Source organism: Carassius auratus, chromosome 16 (assembly GCF_003368295.1).
Source record: "Carassius auratus strain Wakin chromosome 16, ASM336829v1, whole genome shotgun sequence".
NCBI classification, from domain to species: Eukaryota; Metazoa; Chordata; class Actinopteri; order Cypriniformes; family Cyprinidae; genus Carassius; species Carassius auratus.
Genome location: NC_039258.1, coordinates 165,655 through 186,718, shown reverse-complemented (window position 1 = coordinate 186,718; position 21,064 = coordinate 165,655). Strand labels below are relative to the sequence as shown.

The window sequence follows — 21,064 nt, the reverse complement described above, 5'->3', positions numbered from 1 at the left end:
TAACTGGTCTGTTTTGTGCTCGCCCTCTAGTGTGCGCTACTGTGTACTACGCACTATATTTTAGGCCAGGGGTTTTCACAACCTTTTAGGACATGCCCCTCCCCATATTCATACCTAATTACTTTATTAACAGTACCATAAATGCAAATATCAATTAAAGCTATTAAAGCAGCTAACACTTTTTGTTTTTCTATTTTTCATTAACCTAACATTAGTTACATAATAAATGCAAGGATCCGTTAAACGTAAATTTTATATTTTCTTTACCGTGTACGTTCACCCAAAACAACTGACTGTGCTTACAAGGACACTTGTCAAGACAAGAGCGCATTATTGTAGTGCGAATATGCACCTTAATACAATGCACGAGCGCGAATCTCTCCGCTCGTGCGCGGATTTTCTTTCCTCTCTCACAAACCGGGGGCGCGCGCTCAGATATAGCCTACGCAACTCACGCTTAAACCGTGTCCTGTGCACGCTCAAATCTCTCTGTGGTCATACCCCATAGATATTAATTATTTTCGCACCTGAATTAAACGTTGTCGAAAGTTATCATTATGCACGTTTAAAAGTAGCCTCAAAACAGATTTCCTTGATTTTTTATATTGTTGTATTTTTGTTTTAACAAGAACTGTTTATTGTAGCTACTTTGTTTTACTACATCTTTTTTTGTATTTAGGTTTGTTTGCAGTTTTTGCCATTTCCATGCCTCACCCTTACAGAAGGGTTTACGGACAAGAGCTTTGCTGTGAAAAAAAAAATCACAGATCCAACTTTATAAAATTAAGAGTCGCTACGAAAAAAAACTGATATCGGCGGCGCAAAGGACAGCGCCACCTGAATTGAATGAAAAAAAAATTCCTTGTAAAATGTCTAGTCCAATGAAAGCCACTGAATAAGAAATATCAGAATTAGAGTTGGCTTGAATATGATTTACACTTTTAATATTTGCAAGCATTTTTATACTTAAAAAACTATTCTGTCATTTAGACTTCAATATAGATAAAATATTTAGACCTATAACTTTTATTTTTTTGTTATTTATTTGTTGTAAGATTGAGTTCAAAATCAACATTTTGAAAAAAATAAAAAAAATAATAATAATAATATTTACCAGCCACTATTTATAATAAATAAATAATAATAATAATAATAATAATAATAATAATAAAGTCAAGTTAATTTCCAATCATTTTTGTAACCTTGGTCTTGCAACAAATTACACGATTAAACTGTATGCTTAATAGAATACAAGCACTATAATAACAGGGGTGGTTCTAGGGTGAGTGGAGATCTGGGGCTTAGCCCAGAAAAATCCATGTATGTGACTTTTTTTATTTCTAATAAATCAGAAAGATTTACCTTGTTTAAAATTTACAAAAACAATAAAAACAAAAACAAATTTAAAACATTTTATTTAAAGTATAGAGGAAAATGCATTTGCTTTATGCAAACAAAAATTAAGAATTGCAAAACAAATGAAACAGCGCGAAAGCAATGATTTTGCAATACATATTTTCCATGGTCATATCTATTAAATTATTTGCAACGCTGATTTTATTTTGTGTATCAGTCTAGTTTGAGCTTGCGATACCATTTTTCCTTTGCGCGTCACTTTTCTGCACATCTCTGTGGCACTATTTTGACGCGGGGGCGGAGTCAATGCAACGGGGGCGTGTACAACATGCCTCCATGGAAGTGACGTCATCGGCCCGAGACGCAGCTTACTGATCCAGGTCCTGTCGTGATGAGCAGAGACTTTCGAGTGGATCGTTTATTTTTATTCAGTAGCATTAAAACATTCATGTTTTCGTTTTATTTACTTTATTAACAAATGTATATGTATTAGCAGCATTTGCTCAAGTTAAAGAAGTTGTTAACGTGAACATCTGCTGTTTATTTCTCTCAATGTGCACACTTTTATAGCATTATATGTATTATTGGGATCGCAAATCATTTGAGTAAGTTCGGGAGTTCGTAGAGGGATCGCGAATCATTTGAGTCAGTTCGGGAGTTCGTAGCGGGATCGCGAATCATTTCAGTCAGTTCGGGAGTTCGTAGCGGGATCGCGAATCATTTGAGTCAGTTCGGGAGTTCGGAGCCGGATCGCAAATAATTTGAGTCAATTTTGGGATCGCGAATCATTTGAATCAGTTCGGGAGTTCGTAGCGGGATCGTGAATCTTTTGAGTCAAGTTGGGGATCGCGAATCATTTGAGTCAGTTCGGGAGTTCATAGCGGGATCGCGAATCATTTGAGTCAGTTCGGGAGTTCGTAGCGGGATCGCGAATCACTTGAGTCAGTTTGGGGATCGCAAATCATTTGAAGCTGTTCGGGAATTCGTAGCGGGATCGCGAATCATTTGAGTCATCTGACTCCAGTTTGGGAGTTGGAGCGGGATCGCGAATCATTTGAGTCAGTTTGGGAATCGCAAATCATTTGAATCAGCTCGGGAGTTCGTAGCGGGATCGCGAATCATTTGAGTCAGTTTGAGGACCTTGAATCATTTGAAGCAGTTCGGGAGTTCGGAGAGGTGTGTGTGTGTGTCCTAAAAACATTCATGCGCAACCGTTAACTGTTAGATGTTCAAAATGTAACGTTAAATCAGACACAATTTAAAACAGAAAAAGAAATATAATACTAAGATTAAAAGTTACAGATACCTGAAGCTCTTGTATCTTGGTGTTCAAGTGTTTTGGCTGGGGGGGGGGGGGGGGTTAATTCCTTTTTTTTGAAGAAGAAGAAGATGAATTTTGCAATTTACATCTACATTTTCAAATAAATTGATCTAGTAAAATACTACACGCCAACAAACCGCCTGCCTCAAAAAGATCTCATTTCATTGGCTGGATCGTACAGACGCTCATCGATGGTTGGCCAGTTTACCTGTCAGTCAGAAGCACTAGACTCAGTGGGCGGTTTTCGTCGGGTGTGAATGACAACGCGTAACTTACTTGGGTAAATTTACAGACACTGTGGACGTGAGAGTCGAGAGATATTTATTTATTTATTTATTTAAATTCTAATATATATTACTTTATCGGGCATGAAAACTCATTGATGGCATGGTGGTAATAAAAACATTCGGGGCTCCAGCCCCCTTAGCCCACCCCTAACGCCGCCCCATTGAAGTGTTATGTTAACACTCTATGGTCATATCATAATTACACTGATTTTCTGTAGGCAAAAACAAAAAACAAAAAAAAACACCTAGTTTAATTGTCCCTACTAAAAATTAAGGATTAATGAATTTAAACAATCAAACGATTAAATAAATAAATAAATACACGTGTTTTCCTATACAAATGTACATTTCATAACGTTTACTTAGCCCTTTTTTAATTTAATGACATTTATATTTTAATGAGTGTGCTTTCTTTCTACACCCTACACAGTTCTTTTTTTTTTTTTTTTTTTTTTTTTGCATTTAAAAAAATAACACAGAAATGCCGAACGTATTTTCTTCTTAATATTATTAGTTAAACATGGTTTTAATTTCAGGGAAGCTTTGCATTGGTCGAAAACCTACTTTATTTTGGCGTTTGCTGTCGCGTTTCTGTGTCATCATTTCCTGTCAGAAGAAGAAGACGTTATACAGACAGGCAGTGAGTTGGAGCTTCATGATTTCTTAAATGACAGCGTATTAACGCTTTAAATTAAACTGATTTCGATTTCTTTGAATTAAAGCCTACTTTTAATGAATGTGATTACAGTGACATTCTATTTTAACATCGTGATGACGTCATATTTAAGATAGTATGCGCGCTGTCGTTCACTTCAAACACTTTATATCTTTATTAAAAATAATCGGATGTATTTCATTTAGATGAATTTAATATGTTTATTTACTGATGTGGTTACAGATCAATTTGTTTCTAAGTTGGTGAGGTTTAATAAAAAAAAATTGTTTGGTTGTGAGTTATTTTATCATATGTTGTCAAAGGAGATATTTAAATACAGAATTAATTTCACGAGGACAGTTAGGTAAACTGTCATTATAAATTTGGTTTTTAGTCAGTTATTAACAACTTATATTGAAATAGACTTCAATTCTACTTGGGTAATTACAATTTTAGGAAATATATATATTTGTGTAAGTGTTCATTTAGATCCAGCAATTTTGGGTTTATTTAATTTTATTATATTCATATTTTAGTAGCCATTTACCATCCTGCTCTGTAGACATCAACATTGTTTAATCAATTAATTTAATTATATTTAATGACATTTAATTCTATTTGATGATGATATAAATAGTTGAAGATGTACTACAAAGGATGGAAATGGATTAAAATAAGTGCCTCTTTATGGCTCAAATGCTTCTGTTCAAGATGTGTTTTAACCATTTCTCAAAAATCCTTGCCATTGCTATGTATTTTATTTAAGTAACTCTTTTTTTTTTCTTTACTTTTTTCACAGAAAGTACTGTAATGTCGTGGATTCGAGAGAAAGAACTCTCCTTTTTAGAAAAGCTCACTGCCAACATCCTAAAGGTGCTTTTCAGAGGATCTGTGCTGTAAACTGAACTCAAACGATGATCTAACACCTTAATGACTTTCTTAAACTCTTTGTATATCTCAGGCAGGGCCTATGCCCAAACATGTGGCCTTTATCATGGACGGTAACAGGCGTTTCGCCCAAAAGGCACATGTGCAGAGACAGGAGGGCCACTCGCAGGGTTTTGAGAAACTAGCAGAGGTGAGTATGCAGATAATATATATATAGATGAATTAATTGATCAATATTTTGCCAATTCGACTGCTTCACCGATAAACAGAAGTGTTAAGTGTTCCTGTTTTCTGTCAAATATTTGGTATAATGGTCCATTAGTTAATGTTAGTTAACTACTGTACTTGAGTTAACATGATCTAAGCAAGAACAGTCCTTCCACAGCATTTATTAAACTTAGTTGATGTTAATTTCAACATTTACTAATGCATTAATCAAATCAAAAGGTAACATTAGTTAATGCACTGTGAATTAGCATGAACTAACAATGAATAATTGTATTTTATATTAAGTAACATTAACAAAGATGAATAAATACAGTAATAAATGTATTGTTCATTGTTTGTTCATGTTAATTAATGAATTAACTAACATTAAATAATAGACCATTATTCTAAAGTGTTTTTTTTCCAGTAATTTGTGTTTTCTCAATTGCATTGCATTACTATTCTGTAAAATGATTTTTAATGTAGTCTCTTATGCTTACCAACGCTGTATTTATTTAATCCAAAATACAGTAAAAACAGTAGTGTTTCAATAAATTGTAAAGGTAAAAATGTAATTTATTTCTGTGATGCACAGCTGTATTTTCAGCATCATTAAAGTCTTCAGTGTCACATGATCTTCAGAAATCAGAATAATATGCTGATTCACTGCTCAAGAAACATTTCTGATTACTATATAAAACAGTTGTGCTTTTTCATGTTTTTATGGGAACCATGATACATTTTCGGGATTCTTTGATGAAAAGAGAGTTCAAAAGAACAGCATTTATTTAAAATGGAAGTCTTTTGTAAAAATACAAATGTCTGTACTGACACTTTTGATCAAATTAATGCACGAAATAAAATATTACTGACCCCAATCTTATGAACAGTGTATATGCATGCTCAATTGCTTAATATAGATTGTTTAAACTCACATAGGCGCTCCGCTGGTGCCTACACCTGGGCATTCACGAGGTGACTGTGTATGCGTTCAGCATTGAGAACTTCAAGCGCTCCAAGGACGAGGTGGATGGTCTGATGGAGCTGGCCAGACAGAAGTTCAGCCGCCTGCTGACAGAGCAGTAAGTGGCTCCTGCACAAGATCTGTTCACCTGGTGGATGGCTGAATATCTATACAGTCTACATGTGAATTTGTCCTTATTTGTAGGGAGAATCTGGAGAAGCATGGTGTGTGTATCCGTGTGCTGGGAGATCTGACTCTTCTGCCTGCAGATCTGCAGCAGCTCATTGCCAAAGCTGTGGTGGCAACTAAAGCACACAACAAGTAAGCACTGCATCATGCTGTTTTATTAGTTTGAACTTCTAATGAATAGTAATGTACAATTAATATAATTTTTCACAATATTGCCTAGCACTACTCGATAAACAAGTACACTTTAGACTCTATTCTTTACAATACTGGTTACAATCTTTTTTTTTTTTATGCTTTGAGTCTCTTCTTCTCACCAAGGCTGCAATTTTTTTTAATCAAAAATACAGTAAAAACTGTAATAATGGGATATATTACAATTTAAAATATATTTCTTTCATATTTGAATATATTGTAAGATTTTATTTATTTCTGTGATGCAAAGCTGAGTTTTCAGCATCATTCCTCCAGTCTTCAGTGTCACATGATCTTCAGAAATCATTCTGATTTGCTGCTCAAGAAACATTTCTGATTATCATCAATGATTGAAAACGGATGTATGGTTGAACAAAAGAGCAGCATTTGTTTGAAATAGAAATAGAAAACTTTAATAAATGTCTTCACTATTACTTTTGATCAATGTAATGCATCCTTCCAGAATAAAACTGTCTGATGTCTTTCAGAAAAAAAAGAAAAAAAAACTGACCCACATGTTTAAAAAAGCATTTTCTGACTTTAAAAAAAAAACATTCATTCCGCTTTAGAGCATGATGTATATCTGATGCATTTGCGTAAATATATCCTTCTCTCTTATTTTTGACTGTTTTTCTGTTTGATTATGTAGGTGTTTTCTGAACGTGTGCTTTGCATATACCTCAAGACATGAAATCACAAATGCAGTGAAGGAAATGGCTTGGGGCGTAGAGCAGGGCCTGCTAAAATCCAGGTAAACTATGTGCTCTTCACACAGTGTGAGGAACTACAGCTGTGGTATTATCTGTAATGCATTATTAATTGTTCTTGTCTGTGTCAGTGATGTGTCTGAGGTGCTCCTCAGTGAGTGTCTCTATAGCAGTAATTCTCCAAACCCCGATCTGCTCATCCGAACGTCTGGAGAAGTGCGTCTTAGTGATTTCCTTCTGTGGCAGGTATATTAGTCAATATATTGCCATACAAAAACAGCACTTACAGAAACATACAGGACTTCAGTTTAGATGGCATTCATAGTTTGATTCACTTCGGAACAATCTGTAATTTATATATAATTCTTTCTCGATGAATATAAAGAATGGTTCACCCAAAAATGAAAATTGCTGAAAATGTACTCACTCTCAGGCCATTCGAGATGTAGATGAGTTTGTTTCCTTATCAGATTTGGAGAGATGTAGCACTGCATCCCTGAATGAGAGTCCAGACAGCTGATCAAAACATCACACCACAGCACTCCAGTCCATCAGTGAACATCTGGAGAAGACTAAAGCTGCATGTTGTTAACTTTAAACTTCCAGTATCCAGCTATAATATGATTCCTCTATCCATAATAATGCTTCCTCCAGAGATAAAGTCATTTAGTCTGAATCAGGAGAGAAATCTGCTCATATAAAGCACCGTTTACGAGCCAAAACAGCCCTAAACAAATATGTGAGTGGATTTTGATGTTGAAAGACAACAGGAGATTTTATATTTTTGATAGAAACAATGGATTAAACACGTTAATGAGCTATTCGTTTCTTATAAACACGTAGCTTTTCTCTTCACAAGATGTTAACTGATTGACTGGAGTGCTGTGGATTATTGTGATGTTTTTATCAGACTCTCATTCTGACGGCACCCATTCACTTTCAGAGCATCCATTCGTGAGCAAGTGATGCAGTGCTACATTTCTCCAAATCTTACTCCTCTACATCTTTGGATGTCATGAGGGTGAGTAAATTTTTCAGCGAATTTTCATTTTGGATAGAACTATTGCTTTAAGAGCTGTAATAATTCCCATCACTGTCTTTTCCAATGAGATCTCCCATCAAATGGACACTAATGGTTTCATGGATATCTCTGTGACTTGTCCATTGTGCATTAAGCTCATACTGCTCTTAATATTCACATTCCCCTGCAGCCTTGAAATGATGAATGTTTTTCATATTCCTGCATCATCTTCCACTCCACAGACCTCTTATTCCTGTCTAGTGTTTCAGTCGGTCCTGTGGCCGGAATATTCATTCTGGAATCTGTGTGAAGCTGTTTTACAGTATCAGCTGAGCTACCGATCTCTCCAGGTAAGCCAGAACTCATCCGGTTTTTATGGTGATTTACAGTTTATTTAGGTAACTGCTGCATATTTTATTACTTGGAAACATTGGTTCTCACTCTCAGCTTAATCTTACTAACATTTTTGCTTATTTGGGGGCTGCATTTATTTAATAAAAAAACTGTAAAATCAGTTATATTGTAATTTATTATTATAACAATTTTATATGTGAATACATTTTAAAATGTAATATATTCCTGTGATGCATAGCTCACTTTACAGCATCATTACTTGATTCTTCAATGTCACATGATCTTCAGAAATCATTCTGATATGCTGATTTATTATTATTAGCAGTTTTAAAAACGTGTTTAGATTATGCTAAATTACACATTAAAACAAGGTTAATAACAATATGCGGACATTTTCCATGAGACGTTCTTCTGTATATATATATATATATATATATAGTACATATTGAATGTAATTATAAGTGAATGAGACCCATTGATTATCTATTTTATTTTTGACCAAACCTATAAAAGAAAGGCAACATGCTAATAGAGAACATTTCAGCTTGAACACACAGGATATTGTATTACAGAATTTACCATTGTTGCTTAATGCACATGTTTGTGTTAACGTTCCTACGATTGTTTCCTTAAATGATTTCCTGAAAGCAACTAAAGTGTAGTGAAGAAGCAAAAGCATAAACATGAACTTTATTCCATTCACAAGTGCCATTATGCTCCTATTTCCATGTTGTGTGTTGCAGAAAGCTCGAGATCTGCACAGAGAAGGCCAAGAGCTCCAGCAGATGGAAGCGGATCGCTCCTGTGTGGCTGAGCTCCTGCAGCATCATGGGAACAGAGAAAGCATGGATGCTCAGCATCGACAGAAAGATCTGCTGAAGTACACCGCTGGCCGAGAGGAGAGGGTTCGCTGCTTTCTCAACGCCCTTCAGCTCAAGAGAGACACTTTCTTCAGTGATTTAAGCAGCCAGGCTGTCGTGGCTTAGCATTGAACTTTTTATATTTACTGATCTGTAAATACTTAAAATCTGGAAGGATCTTTTACCCCGTTTTATGGGGCAGTGGATATGTATGCTTGATATTGATCTAGAAATGATCTTAAATCTTCAAATAAATTTTTTGATTGATTGACCCCATAGGCATTTTTTTTTTAGGTGGGGTTGTAAATATGCTAGGAAATACAATGGGTTAAATATGATTGATATCACTTGAATTTTCATGATATAAATTTTTTATAAATAATTCAATCTCAGATTTGTGGACTGATTTGACCTATTCATTGAAGCCTCACAAACAGTTAATTCACAAATCAAATATTACTTGCCTGAGAGACAGTTTTACTCCATGCAAGAGCATAATAAAATATTCAAATATGCATATTCAGACTAGACTTTGTAATGTTGTAAAGGTAAATTACAGTAACAGTCAAAAGTTTGGACACACAATTGACTGAATTTATCTTTTCATTATCGTAAAACCTTTTTAGCTAAAGGCCTCTGCTTGAAATTAGTTTTGACAAATCTAAAAAAAAAGTTTAAAGTTTCATAATTTTTTTTTGAAGCGTTGCTAATAAAATATATTTACATAAACGCTATTGTGTTCTATTCAGGTTTGTTCTGTTAATGTACTTGTTCTTAAAAAGGTGTATACACACACGCATGTAAAATTATGTAAATAATGCGCACGTTTAGTCTGTATTATTATTTTTTTGCCGGTGTAATTCCATTGTTGGCCAGCAGAGGCGCCGTTCTCACCAAGACAAGCAGCAAGCAGCTTCCGTCTGAGCTCTGAAACCCGAGCGGGGAATTCTGTCATTGTTGCTTTAAGAGATAAGCGACGCCCAGCGATGCGTGATCGCTCTCGCAGCCAATCGCTGCACGGGATGTGCAAAATCTGGTTTAAACCGGTTTCTATCTTAAATTTCAATATAAAAACTTAATAAAACATATACAGCCGTTATTGTATTTTACTCGAGACGCTGTGAGGCGTGCAGGGTGTCGTTACTCAGGAGCACAATATTTACACAAGTATTCCGATTTTTTGACATTTTTTCGGGGTTTTTCTGCAGTCAAGATGCCCAAAAGAAAGGTAAGGATGCACAGCGATTTTTTTTATATTTCTGAAAAAAATCTCGAATTTTGTTTATTGTACATAAGTGTGTGTATTTTGTTCATTTTTCGCTGCTGTGTGATCGTGTGGTTGTTTTTTAATGGCGGATTGTCGGTTTTTACCATCACCGTCAGGCGGGATGTCAATCTGACGAAAACACGAGCAAAAAAAACGACTTTTAACTTCAGATAAAATCACACGCGCATTTTAAACTCGACAAATACTGTAACCTGTTAATGTGCGTTAATATTTCGATGATTATTCGAGCAAAGCCTCTTGAAAGACCCGCCTGATCACTAGATAATGTAAATGGAGGGAACTTGAGTGTTGCTGGTTCAGTTCCCGCAGTTAACTATTACTAATAATATAAACATTAGCTTTCACAGTTAATAAGATATTGTCATTTTAACACAGCAGATGAGTGATTTTTCTTTTTCAGTTTTTTATTTTATTTTTAAGTTCACTTGAAAAAGAGCTCGCAGTTAATAATATGGCTTGGTGTGAGATTGCATGCGTGTTTAAAGTCAATTTTATTGACCACAATTCGTGCTGAAATGTTTTATCGTGCTCGTGTCGTTGTTGATGTGCGTTACGCCTGCTCTACGTCAAGCAGCCATCTTTACAGCACCTGTGTCTTCTAAAGACGTTGCTTTGTTAGTTATCTACATTTGGACTGTGTACTTTTTTTTTTTTTTTACTTCTTTCATCGTTTGAACGTGCTTTTGTGCGATTTACAGTGGTTTCGTGAGGAAAACCAAAGGAACTGTACGCTGAGAATCGTCCTTTAGTCGTTTAAAAGGCGCGTAGTGATGCAGGCAAACAAAAGGAAGCCGTCTTTGCCCGCGCGCACTGACAGCCGGGATTTGAATTTGAATATGCGCGGGAAGACGCTGCAAAAGAAACAAAGTCATCCGTTACGAAAAACTGCGGGATTGTCGTCTGTGACGTAAACGGGCGCGCAATTGTTACAGAGAACGTTCCATTCTATTTATTTATGTTCGAGGAATGTTATTTTTGTTTTATATAGAAATATATAGGTATATATATTTTTCGATTTCTAAAACGTTTTCGTGTTTTTTGTTTTTACAGATTGATGGTGAGAAGGCCGCCAAAGGCAAGGAGGAGGTTTGTCCATTTATGTATTATTTATATATTTATATTGTATTTAAATATTTTTATATTTTATTGTCTCATATAGTTTTTTTTGTGTGCTTATATCAGACTGCAAGCGTTATGAAGCTAGCGTTAAAGTACAACATATTTCAACATGTATAAAAAAATAAATACGTTAAATTGACATAATATTTTTTATGGATTTCTTATTTTATTCTAAATATACCCTGCTTGTGCTTGATGATTAATAACCTGATCAATTTTAATGCTTGTATATCAGCCACTGTAGACATATCCACTATAGCCAATTAACTTTTATTTTTAGTGAAATATATTAATAAATATTTTATTAGTCTTGATTATTTTATTACATCATTGATTGGTATTAATTAATTACTATGTTTCTGCAGCCAACAAGACGCTCCGCAAGGTTGTCTGCTGTAAGTATAATCCTCAGGATCTTTTTGATAAATAAATAATTATTAACGCTAAATCTAATTCATCTCTGAATTGATTCACAGAAACCAGCTCCTCCTAAACCAGAGCCAAAGCCCAAAAAAGCCGCCCCCAAGGTAAGGATGCATAGCTTTGCGATAGTATCACATAACCATTTAGTCTCTGAATTTTGTTCAACCGATGACAGAAGGCCTTGTTAACCATCAAACAGTTAAAGTTATTATTTCTGCAATCATAAGTATTGTCATTGGTTACACAGAAGGCAGCCAAAGGGAAGAAAGGCAGCAACCCTGCTGAAAACGGAGACGCCATGGCAGACCAGGTCGGTCTGAAAAGCGCTTAAAAGAGTTCTAAGTAAACAAATAACTAAATACATACTTCTGCTTTCATTCACTATATCTGCTCTAGCAAAGCAGCTAATTAGTAAAGCATCGAAAGTTTGCAAATTGCTCAACCAAATCACTGTGAAACTGAATTTTTTTTTTCTTCTAGGCACAGAAGGTTGACGCTGCTGGCGATGCCAAATGAGAAGCTAACGAGTGTCTGATCCTTCTATGTACTTGGTGACTGTACAGTTTGAAATGACTATTTTTTACCAAGTTTTATATTAAGAATAACATTTATAGTTGACTTGCTTTTTATGTACTGATTGATTTGACAGGAGTTACTATATTTCATTCATATCCATTTGTATCCCATTTTTTTAATCAAGCCATCTATGTCTTGGCGAAACAGTTTGTCCTTGCTAAATCTGTCGGCAAAAAAAGCAAGAATATTGTCCTAAACTTTGTTTTTTTGCTCTATCTATCTTTCTTGGTCTATCTTTGGATTTTAAACACCAAACATTCTCAAAAGGCAGCTTAAGAGTGTTTGTAAATTGTTTTCGGAAGGGTTTTCACCATGTTGTTAGCATTTAAACTTACAAATACTGTGTTTTCATGTTTTTTTTTTAATTAAGTTACAATGAAATTGTCACTAGAAAAAAAAAAAAAGTAAATAAGGCAACATTGTCGAATAAATTTACAATGTGAACCTTCAATTTCTTTAGAGATGTGTTCTGAGCTTGTCTTGTTTATTAAGTTATGTTCTGCAGCCGTAGAAGGATTTTCAGTGACTCTTAAAATGCTTTGTTTTAAATGGTTTTGAATAAAAAAATAAACTGTCCAGAAAAAATTAAACATCTTTGTTTTTTGTGTGTGGATGAGTGTAGGTACATGAATATATTTATAGGTATATATTGTATATATGTATAGTATTGATTTTTGTAATATAGTCACAGTATTTTAAGATATTTAAACATATCCAATGGTCATCTCAACAATTTACAGATGCTGTGTAATATAAATATATTGCTCTTCAATAACAATTACCATAATATTAAAAGTAAATAAATGCATTTTTTTTTTAATGTTTGAAATGTACGTTGTAGTTACATCTGTTTATCGCTAGATGTCGCTAATGTGTAAAGGTTGAGCGAAATCGATTCAAGCTGTAATTCGCTCACTGTCCAGCAGGTGGCTCTATTTCACCAAAATCGGTCGCGTGGTTTTTCAGCAACTACAGTATCGGATCAAAAAACATTTAAATCTCATTAACACCTGAATTCGTCAAACCCAGTTGTTATAAACCTTGTTCAGTAATATTTTTGATGACAATTTCTATGAGTGTGAACGTGTTCCCTGGAAAATGCCTCCTCATCAGTGCGTTACTAGAAAGGCCTACAGATTCCTTGAGCTGATGACGCTCACCGCAAAGAAATGTTTACAAAGTGTTATAAATAATCTAGCGATAACGTGCCATTTCAGATAGCCTACGTGTGTGGTGGAACACAAAACTAACCTGAAAGTAGCATTAAAACGCGGTAAGAACTGCTCAGACTTTTCCTATAAATAGAGATGACCTTTTTAAAATCATCCTTTAAAGGTTGCAGGACCAGTATTTCTCGTTAAGACCGGAAAGCACAAATACCCGATAGTGAATACACGGAGAATAACACTACATCTTTGTATTACTTTAAGAGGTAAACGCGTGTTTGCAAACACAGTTGTGATCCTCCATGAATGGATTTATCAACAGAACACACATTTCTCATCTTGAACTGTTTTGAAACATAAAAGTAGCTGGTTTCTAGATGGACACTGAGTTGACTGACTCACTAATTTGCTACAAATAAAAAGCTTTGACCACCACAGCCGGCCATGATGGATTTATCTTATTGGTTGTATATGCATGGATAAAAAATTGGAAATTCAATTGTTTATAATCTAAAAATTTAGATTAGATGTAAAGGGTTACGTTTACACTATAAACACGTCTTGGTCGAGGAACCTTCTACCTAGTGACCTGATTTAAAAAAGGACAAAAACAAACAATCTGGAAACTAAAGCCAAATTTGCATGTAAATGCCAAGTGAGATGATAACGCGTGGAGTAAATCGTGGTTTATTGACAAAAACAGTTCTTTTCCAACATAGCTGTTAATTATTGAAAGGAAATCAAACAGAACCGGTCAAAAATGTTCCAAACGCGTCAGAAATGTACAATCACTACTCCTGAGACGAGGGAAACGTGCAGGATTTGTTCTAATAAACACACAATCATCAAGTCAACAGTGAGGGTCTTCACGTCCACATGGTCTTCCACGTGCCAAGCCTGAGCCACGCCCCCTATTCAATCTATAGGAGGACCTTCATATATATATATAACGTGGAGGATCAGTGCGTGCTTTCAGGTTTCTGACACTTTCCTCGAATCTTCAGGTAAGTAACACAGAAACAAACTCAAGATGAGAGATCCATGAATGTCATGTTTCTGCAATAACAGCATCAACGCAAGTTGGGATTTATATAAAAACTACTTTTATAAAGACTACCGCTTTTAAAGATACTTTTGAATCAATCACAAACTCTTGGAGATCAGCTGATGACATTAATATGTGGTGGTGCTACTGGGAGTAAATATAACCAAATGCAACCATAAAGTAGGTGAGTGAAATCATTAATGCAGTTCAGATCAAATTTCAGATCATATTTTACCCTTTGATTTAACATTTTTGATAACATACTTTCTGATTCTTTTTATTATACATAGCATTGTTTATTTACTTTTAAATAGTTTCATGAGAAAGGTTAATGAAAAGGTTAATCTAATTGCTATTGTTGATCATTATGGATCTTATTTTTTCAGTGCTGTTAGTCCCAGTTCAAATAGGTTTTGTGTAAATAAGAAACATTGACTACAGTTTGCAACTGAGTAATTCCAATTGTCAATTAAAAAAGAATGGGAATATTGGATTGATTCGAAGACCTTGTATTGAATGTCACTATTGTAAAGCAGCATAATTGCATTGCTGAAAATTGGGTTTTGATGGTACAAAATAAGTAGAAATGCCTTGTTTTGAAAGAGGTTTCGGATCAGTGTTGTCATTTTGCTTTCTGCATTTGTAAGAAAGCAGGTTTTTGCAACATGTTTCATTAGTCATTTGCTTATGCAGAAAATTTAGCATGACTCGTCTGATTAATTAAACTATTGCTTTTTGAATGCAGGTCAGTGGCACATAAGGGTGGGATCGTTGTGTTCTCAAGTGAGGGCCAATTGTCTGCTCCTAGATCAAACGTCGCCTGCATATTTAATTTTATCTTCATTCCTCTCTTGTCATCAATATAGAAGTGTGAACCATGGACTATATTCATGTCTGTAGAGCTGTGGGAGGCTGAATATTCATGTGTTTGGAACGATACGTTCACAAATGGTCAGAAAACCATCTTTACACCTCATATTTAAATGTCTCTTTTGACAACTTGTGATGTCTGGTGGAGTTTCTGATTTTTTTAATAATTGAAACGTAATTTTTTTTTATAATTTTGCTGCTAGGTGAAAAAGAACTAGCCTACATTTTCTGTGCATTTTCTGTGCAAAATGTAATGTTTCAAGCTGAATGCTCAGTTTTTTTTAGTAGGGTGTGTATATTAACTAAAATGAGGATGTGCTACACATGATCTTATGTGTTTATATGCATATTGAAGATGTTCACGTGTATGTTGCTTTCATACAATTATATTTGCATTTAACTCTTGCCTTTGCACAGTGGATGATTGATAGGTAAACTCTTGAATCGGTTTGTGTTACAAGAACATGAGCATGTTAGGTGATGCGAAATGTTTAAATGGCGCTGCTGAGAACTTCTGCAGGCATATGCATTGTTAAAGCAACCATAGAAACTATGCACATGCCACAAACATGTGGGCGGAGCTTAAGCTTTAGGAGGAGTGGGAATAACGCTTATGGCCAGGATTCAATCCGATTGGGGCATGATGTAATGATGTGCAGCATCTCTCTGATACTGCAGTTTGCTTTGGTGCCATTGTCTGATAATGGAGGGAAGCCCCCCAGACTCATTTTAGATGTGAGGGCGGAGTTAAAGATGTGGGCGGAGAATGTGGGGATGGTGGGGGAGGGGGGTTTCCAATGAGGGTCTTTGTTGAAGACCGAAAGAGGGGGAAGTGCTTCGATTGCTCTCCAAAATCGGTCAATCCTGGAATCCAATGGGTTTAACTAAGAGATTCACATAGTTCTGGATATGTTGTAGTGATTATATTTTGTGGAGGACTTGTCTTTTTGTGATCCGCTTATTACTGAGCAGATCTGGCACAGAAAAAGCTTGAGGGTTTTTCATTCGGTCTGTCTTTACATATGCACAAAATACAAAATAACTAAATAAACCATTTTATGGGTAGATATCAGGAATTCAAGTCCCATTTTGCCCCAAAAATAAAATAAAAAGAAAATGAGCCCTACTTTAGCTTTCATGAAGATACAGTAATCAAGATCAAAAGGTAAAAGATTTTGTTCTAGATGAGTTAAAAAGCATTAACCACACATTAAAAATTAAAAATGTACAGGTGTTTTTCTCTTTTTACTGTAGTTAGGGGTAGGTATGGCTGGATTTTTATGGCATGTGTCAACAAGACCGACTTCAGGGATTCATATGATTTTAACTGAGCACTTATGAACTGGATATAAAACCACTTGCAAAACAAATCCTGGGAAAATGTTGAAGGATGGCTCTGAAAGTTTGTTCATTTTTAAAGGCTGATCTAAAGTGAAGTGATGGTTTTGATGTACCCTGTGGCTGTTTAGCAATGCTTTTCCCATCTTTAATCCCATCAACCATGACAATTTACAATAGAAACTACGAGGAAATGAAGTTTTTCTCACTGAAAAGAAAGATTTGTTCCCTTCACAAAACCATGCTCCAAGGAAGAAAGAAAACAATCATGGCAAGTCTGAATCCGGTCAATGATTCTCAACTTAAGGTCCCCCATTGTCAATATTTGAAGGCCCCCCTACACAGGCTTTGGTATTTCCTACTTCTGCTGACTGAAGTCACAAGTATTTGTTTTCAAGCTTATTTTTAATTTCGAGAAACTAGGGCTCTTAAGTTTTCCATGCATTGGTCTTTGGTTGCATATTTTATCTTTCCCTAACACCGTTTTCTTGGCTCTTATCTCTCTCCCTTTTTTTTTTTTTTTTTTTTTTTTTTTTACGCAATTGGACATTTACTGAAGACCCCTTCCAAATTAGGTCATCCCTACGCAATGCGATGACCTTTTGGTTACATCACTCTTTGGAAAATCTGCAGTGATGCATTCAGTAATTCAGACTGGCGAAGTGGAATAGACTTACATAACGAAAACACGGTGCATTGCCATGTGGTTCGAGATGAAGAAGCATAATGCTGGGTGAATGCATTCACTCTGTCCTTTATTTGGAGGCAGGATAATGGAGAACAAGCATGAAAACATGTTGCATCTTTTTGGAAATATGATTTTATAAAAAAACGAAAAATTTAGCTCATGCTTATTTCCCCAGATTTTTGTGGTTAAGTAAGTGAGAAATTATATCTGACAAGATCATAGTGCTTCAATACCATAATGTTGTGGTGGTTGGCCAAGTAGGTGTGTATGTGTGCAAGCAAGCCAGAGAGTGCATGATGCATTCTGACAGCTGTGCATGGTAAAGAGAGCGAGCAAGTCAATCCACCAATCTGATCGTGAGAGGTCAGGTTGTATTAAAGGGCGGAGCTCCAGAGAAAACTTCCTCTTTAAGCTGCTTCTTCATTCACGGAGCGCTCCTGCTGTTCGCAGTCTGGCTGGCAGTCAGTCCTCTGCATTTAAAGACCAATTTTGGCTGCTAGAAATGCCATATTCTCTTCATAGCTAACCTTTGAAGGTTCTGCTGGTTTTTCCATTCCAGCTGTTTTTGGACTTTGCCTTGGAGCAACTTTGACAGCGTGGTCTTTCCTTTTCCCGAACAAGCGTGCAAGTGCAGCAAGGTTGGTAGATGCATCCCAAACATGTGTCTACCATTGCCTTCTTACTGCTTACTAATTGTGGTTAGGGTAGTTTTAGTAATCCTGCTTTTACTTTTTTACAGCATCGTCAGAATCGTTGATGAGGTTGGATCATGTTTTATAGATTTTTTTTATTTTTATTTTAGTAATGGTGCCTTGCAGGCTTTGGATTATTTCACTCCTGTTTCTTATTTGGGGAAGAGTAGGTCCTGTTTTAAACGAGCACAGTATGTGTTTTCAGAGAACAGATTACTGTCACTCAGACGTGATTCCCTGAAACCAAAGTCAGATGGACTTACATTCATTTAGGATTGTGCCTACGGCTAGAAGTGTTCCCTTTCTCTTGGATCAGCCATATTTGGTTCATGGCAAAACAAACTCTTATTGGGTTTTCTTTTTAACTGTCCTTTTGAACCTTTTGAAGTTGTATCATTCATGTACCACACAATTTTAAGTCCGAACGACAGAATAAAGTCGTTCATTGGTGCTCTGATTATATTTGCAATAATTTGCATTCTGGGGAGCATTTTCCAAAACCATAGTTCCTAACTAAGTTAGCAACTTTGTTGGTTGCAATACAATTTCCCATTGCCAACCAACTAAGGTTAACAGGTTAGCAACTATGCTTTTGGGAAACGCACCCCTGGATGGTTATTTCATCGACTCTTCCTCTCTGATCTACAGGTTCACTCTTTGGTATTACACGACCCTTGGGAGGTTCGTTTCAGCCTCGTCGTGCACAAAGACAGCAGTGATGATCATCAGGCTCGGCAGACTGACTCCTGGATACTTCCGTCTCCTGCAGGTGTGTTTTTGTTCCAACTTGGTTTAGTCTGTGAATGTGTAAGTTTACAGATTGCTTATTTAAATGGCTCATATCATGAGGAACCAAATTTTCCTCAGCCTTTTGTGATTTAAAAGACTTTGTCAACATATTGTAGCTTTCCAAACTCAACTTCCGTCCAAGTGGAAAACTGCATTTGTTCAAAATAATCTGCGAAAATGGCTTGTTTGCATATCGGATTTGCTCACATTTACACGTCAAACACCTATTCTGATTAAAAATCGAATGATTCCTGATATGATCATGATATGATCTGATCCTTTAAAATGCATGCATATGTGACACTTACGCATAATGGCTTTTGCTAGGAGAAAGTAATGTTAGTTTGGGACATGTAAATCTGTCCATTTGGAAAGATCAGACTGGTGCCGGTCTGGCTTACACCCAAAGCCAGATCTCCGCTGCCCACTGCATTCCTCATGGCTAAAAGCGACGAACTCTAATTATATGAACAATGACCGTGAAGAGCTGAATGAAGTCTGTGTACACATGGGAAATACCAGTTTAGAGTCATCCCTCATGAGCTGGATGTTAATCTCACGACTTGGAATATAAAAATAGCATGAAAGCAGCAGGGGGCTTGGTTGTAAACAAGCAAGTGTCTTGATTAATTTGTTCTGACTGACTTTGTTTCAAAGTTTTAACGTTCGTCAGATTTAGCACTCGGACTAATATTGAGAGCTAGCAGCACTAGACCGTAAAGGTTGTAAATAAACTGATTAGGCCTATTTGAGTATGTTTAAGTTTTTAAAATTTCACATTTAATTCAATGTGTTACTTACCACTTCTTTTTAATTAATTGTGAAATTTACTAGCAACTTATGAGTGAAAATCATATCCCAACTTTTTTTTTTTTTTGGTGCATTATGCTCAATTTTTCCATCGCGTCATAAAAGCTCAAAATACTGCATATTTTATCAGACTGCTTTTTCCGAGTATCAAAATCACTGTTTGTTGTATAGTTTATGTATTCATTAAATAACACCCAAGAACATTGCAAATCTTTCTTGCAGTTTGGAAAATCATTGATGTTAATCAGTTGAATAACCTTCGCTTAGTTTCCAATTTTCCACAGAAATCTGAACCTTAAGTTTGCACTGTGTAGAAATATGTACATTTCTGTGAACCGGTCTCAAAAAAACCCATTGTGCATCCTTTATTTTTAAGCCCTGCCTAATGATCGTAAACTTTAATCTTAAGCAGCTTACTATTCTTAGACCTGTCTAAACCTACTTGATTTAATTGCTGAGTGACTTATTAAACCGTCTTAATGTCACCTTCCTGAGATTGGCTTAAACCTGTGTGTGGCGTCACTCGTTTAACTCTTTTATACACTTATCATAACAAATGCGGTCATAATCACAAACCGTCGCTCTCCTGCTGTCTGAATGCAAGTTCATTGGCAGTAAATATTTAATGATTTCATTCAACCCACACGACTGAGCAGAACATTTGTCCTCATGAGGAAGTCTGATGAAAGTAAAAAATTTCACGTGCAAGGGGGTTGGCCTTATCAATTTTTTTTCCATTTATTTTTGCAGAGGCAGGTAGCTGGTGAAGTTCAGGCCCCAACGCACGACCGCTCCGTCAACCAGATCGCCATGATGCTGGCCATCATGGGCCTCAGCCTGTCGTATTACAGTGCCAAACAAATGACCGAGAAGGTTCGCCACGAACCCGCCCCGTGAAGATTGACCTAACTGAAGCCAAACTGCAGATGTTCAGATGTCGAAGATTCAGACTCTACCTTTCTATAACCTCTAGGGATCACACAACATGGGTTCTCTCGCTTTAGTTTAGCTCTCAATGGATCTGGAAGGGGTTGTGGCCTGAGTTTTGATAGTTGACTTGATACATGCATCAGAGTCGGTCATTTCAAAACCTGAGCTCCACATGCATCTGGAGCTCCACTCTGAGCCATAATGAGTTTTAAAAGGAAGGACCTCTGTTTGAGATGTACCAAGCAACTATTGAAAGCAGGTCCAATGCACAAGAGTAAAATGCACAGATTTCCCCCCGAATGATGCTGTTGAAGAACAACGGCGCTGCT

The 21,064-nt window shown here is 36.0% G+C and overlaps 2 protein-coding genes across 2 annotated transcripts; both read left to right on the top strand.

The window, feature by feature from the left end:
• The first annotated feature begins 3,523 nt into the window (after positions 1-3,523).
• LOC113115658 (dehydrodolichyl diphosphate synthase complex subunit DHDDS) lies at positions 3,524-9,687 on the top strand. The gene is made up of 9 exons (XM_026283191.1): positions 3,524-3,604; positions 4,419-4,492; positions 4,581-4,697; positions 5,654-5,796; positions 5,883-5,999; positions 6,709-6,810; positions 6,898-7,012; positions 8,030-8,137; positions 8,885-9,687. The coding sequence occupies exons 2-9, from the start codon at positions 4,430-4,432 to the stop codon at positions 9,125-9,127; spliced, it is 1,008 nt and encodes a 335-aa protein (XP_026138976.1). The 5' UTR covers positions 3,524-3,604; positions 4,419-4,429; the 3' UTR covers positions 9,128-9,687.
• Positions 9,688-9,998: 311 nt separating this feature from the next.
• Positions 9,999-12,997, top strand: LOC113115656 (non-histone chromosomal protein HMG-17-like). The gene is made up of 6 exons (XM_026283190.1): positions 9,999-10,229; positions 11,340-11,375; positions 11,774-11,803; positions 11,885-11,935; positions 12,079-12,141; positions 12,312-12,997. The coding sequence occupies exons 1-6, from the start codon at positions 10,215-10,217 to the stop codon at positions 12,345-12,347; spliced, it is 231 nt and encodes a 76-aa protein (XP_026138975.1). The 5' UTR covers positions 9,999-10,214; the 3' UTR covers positions 12,348-12,997.
• Positions 12,998-21,064: the final 8,067 nt, after the last annotated feature.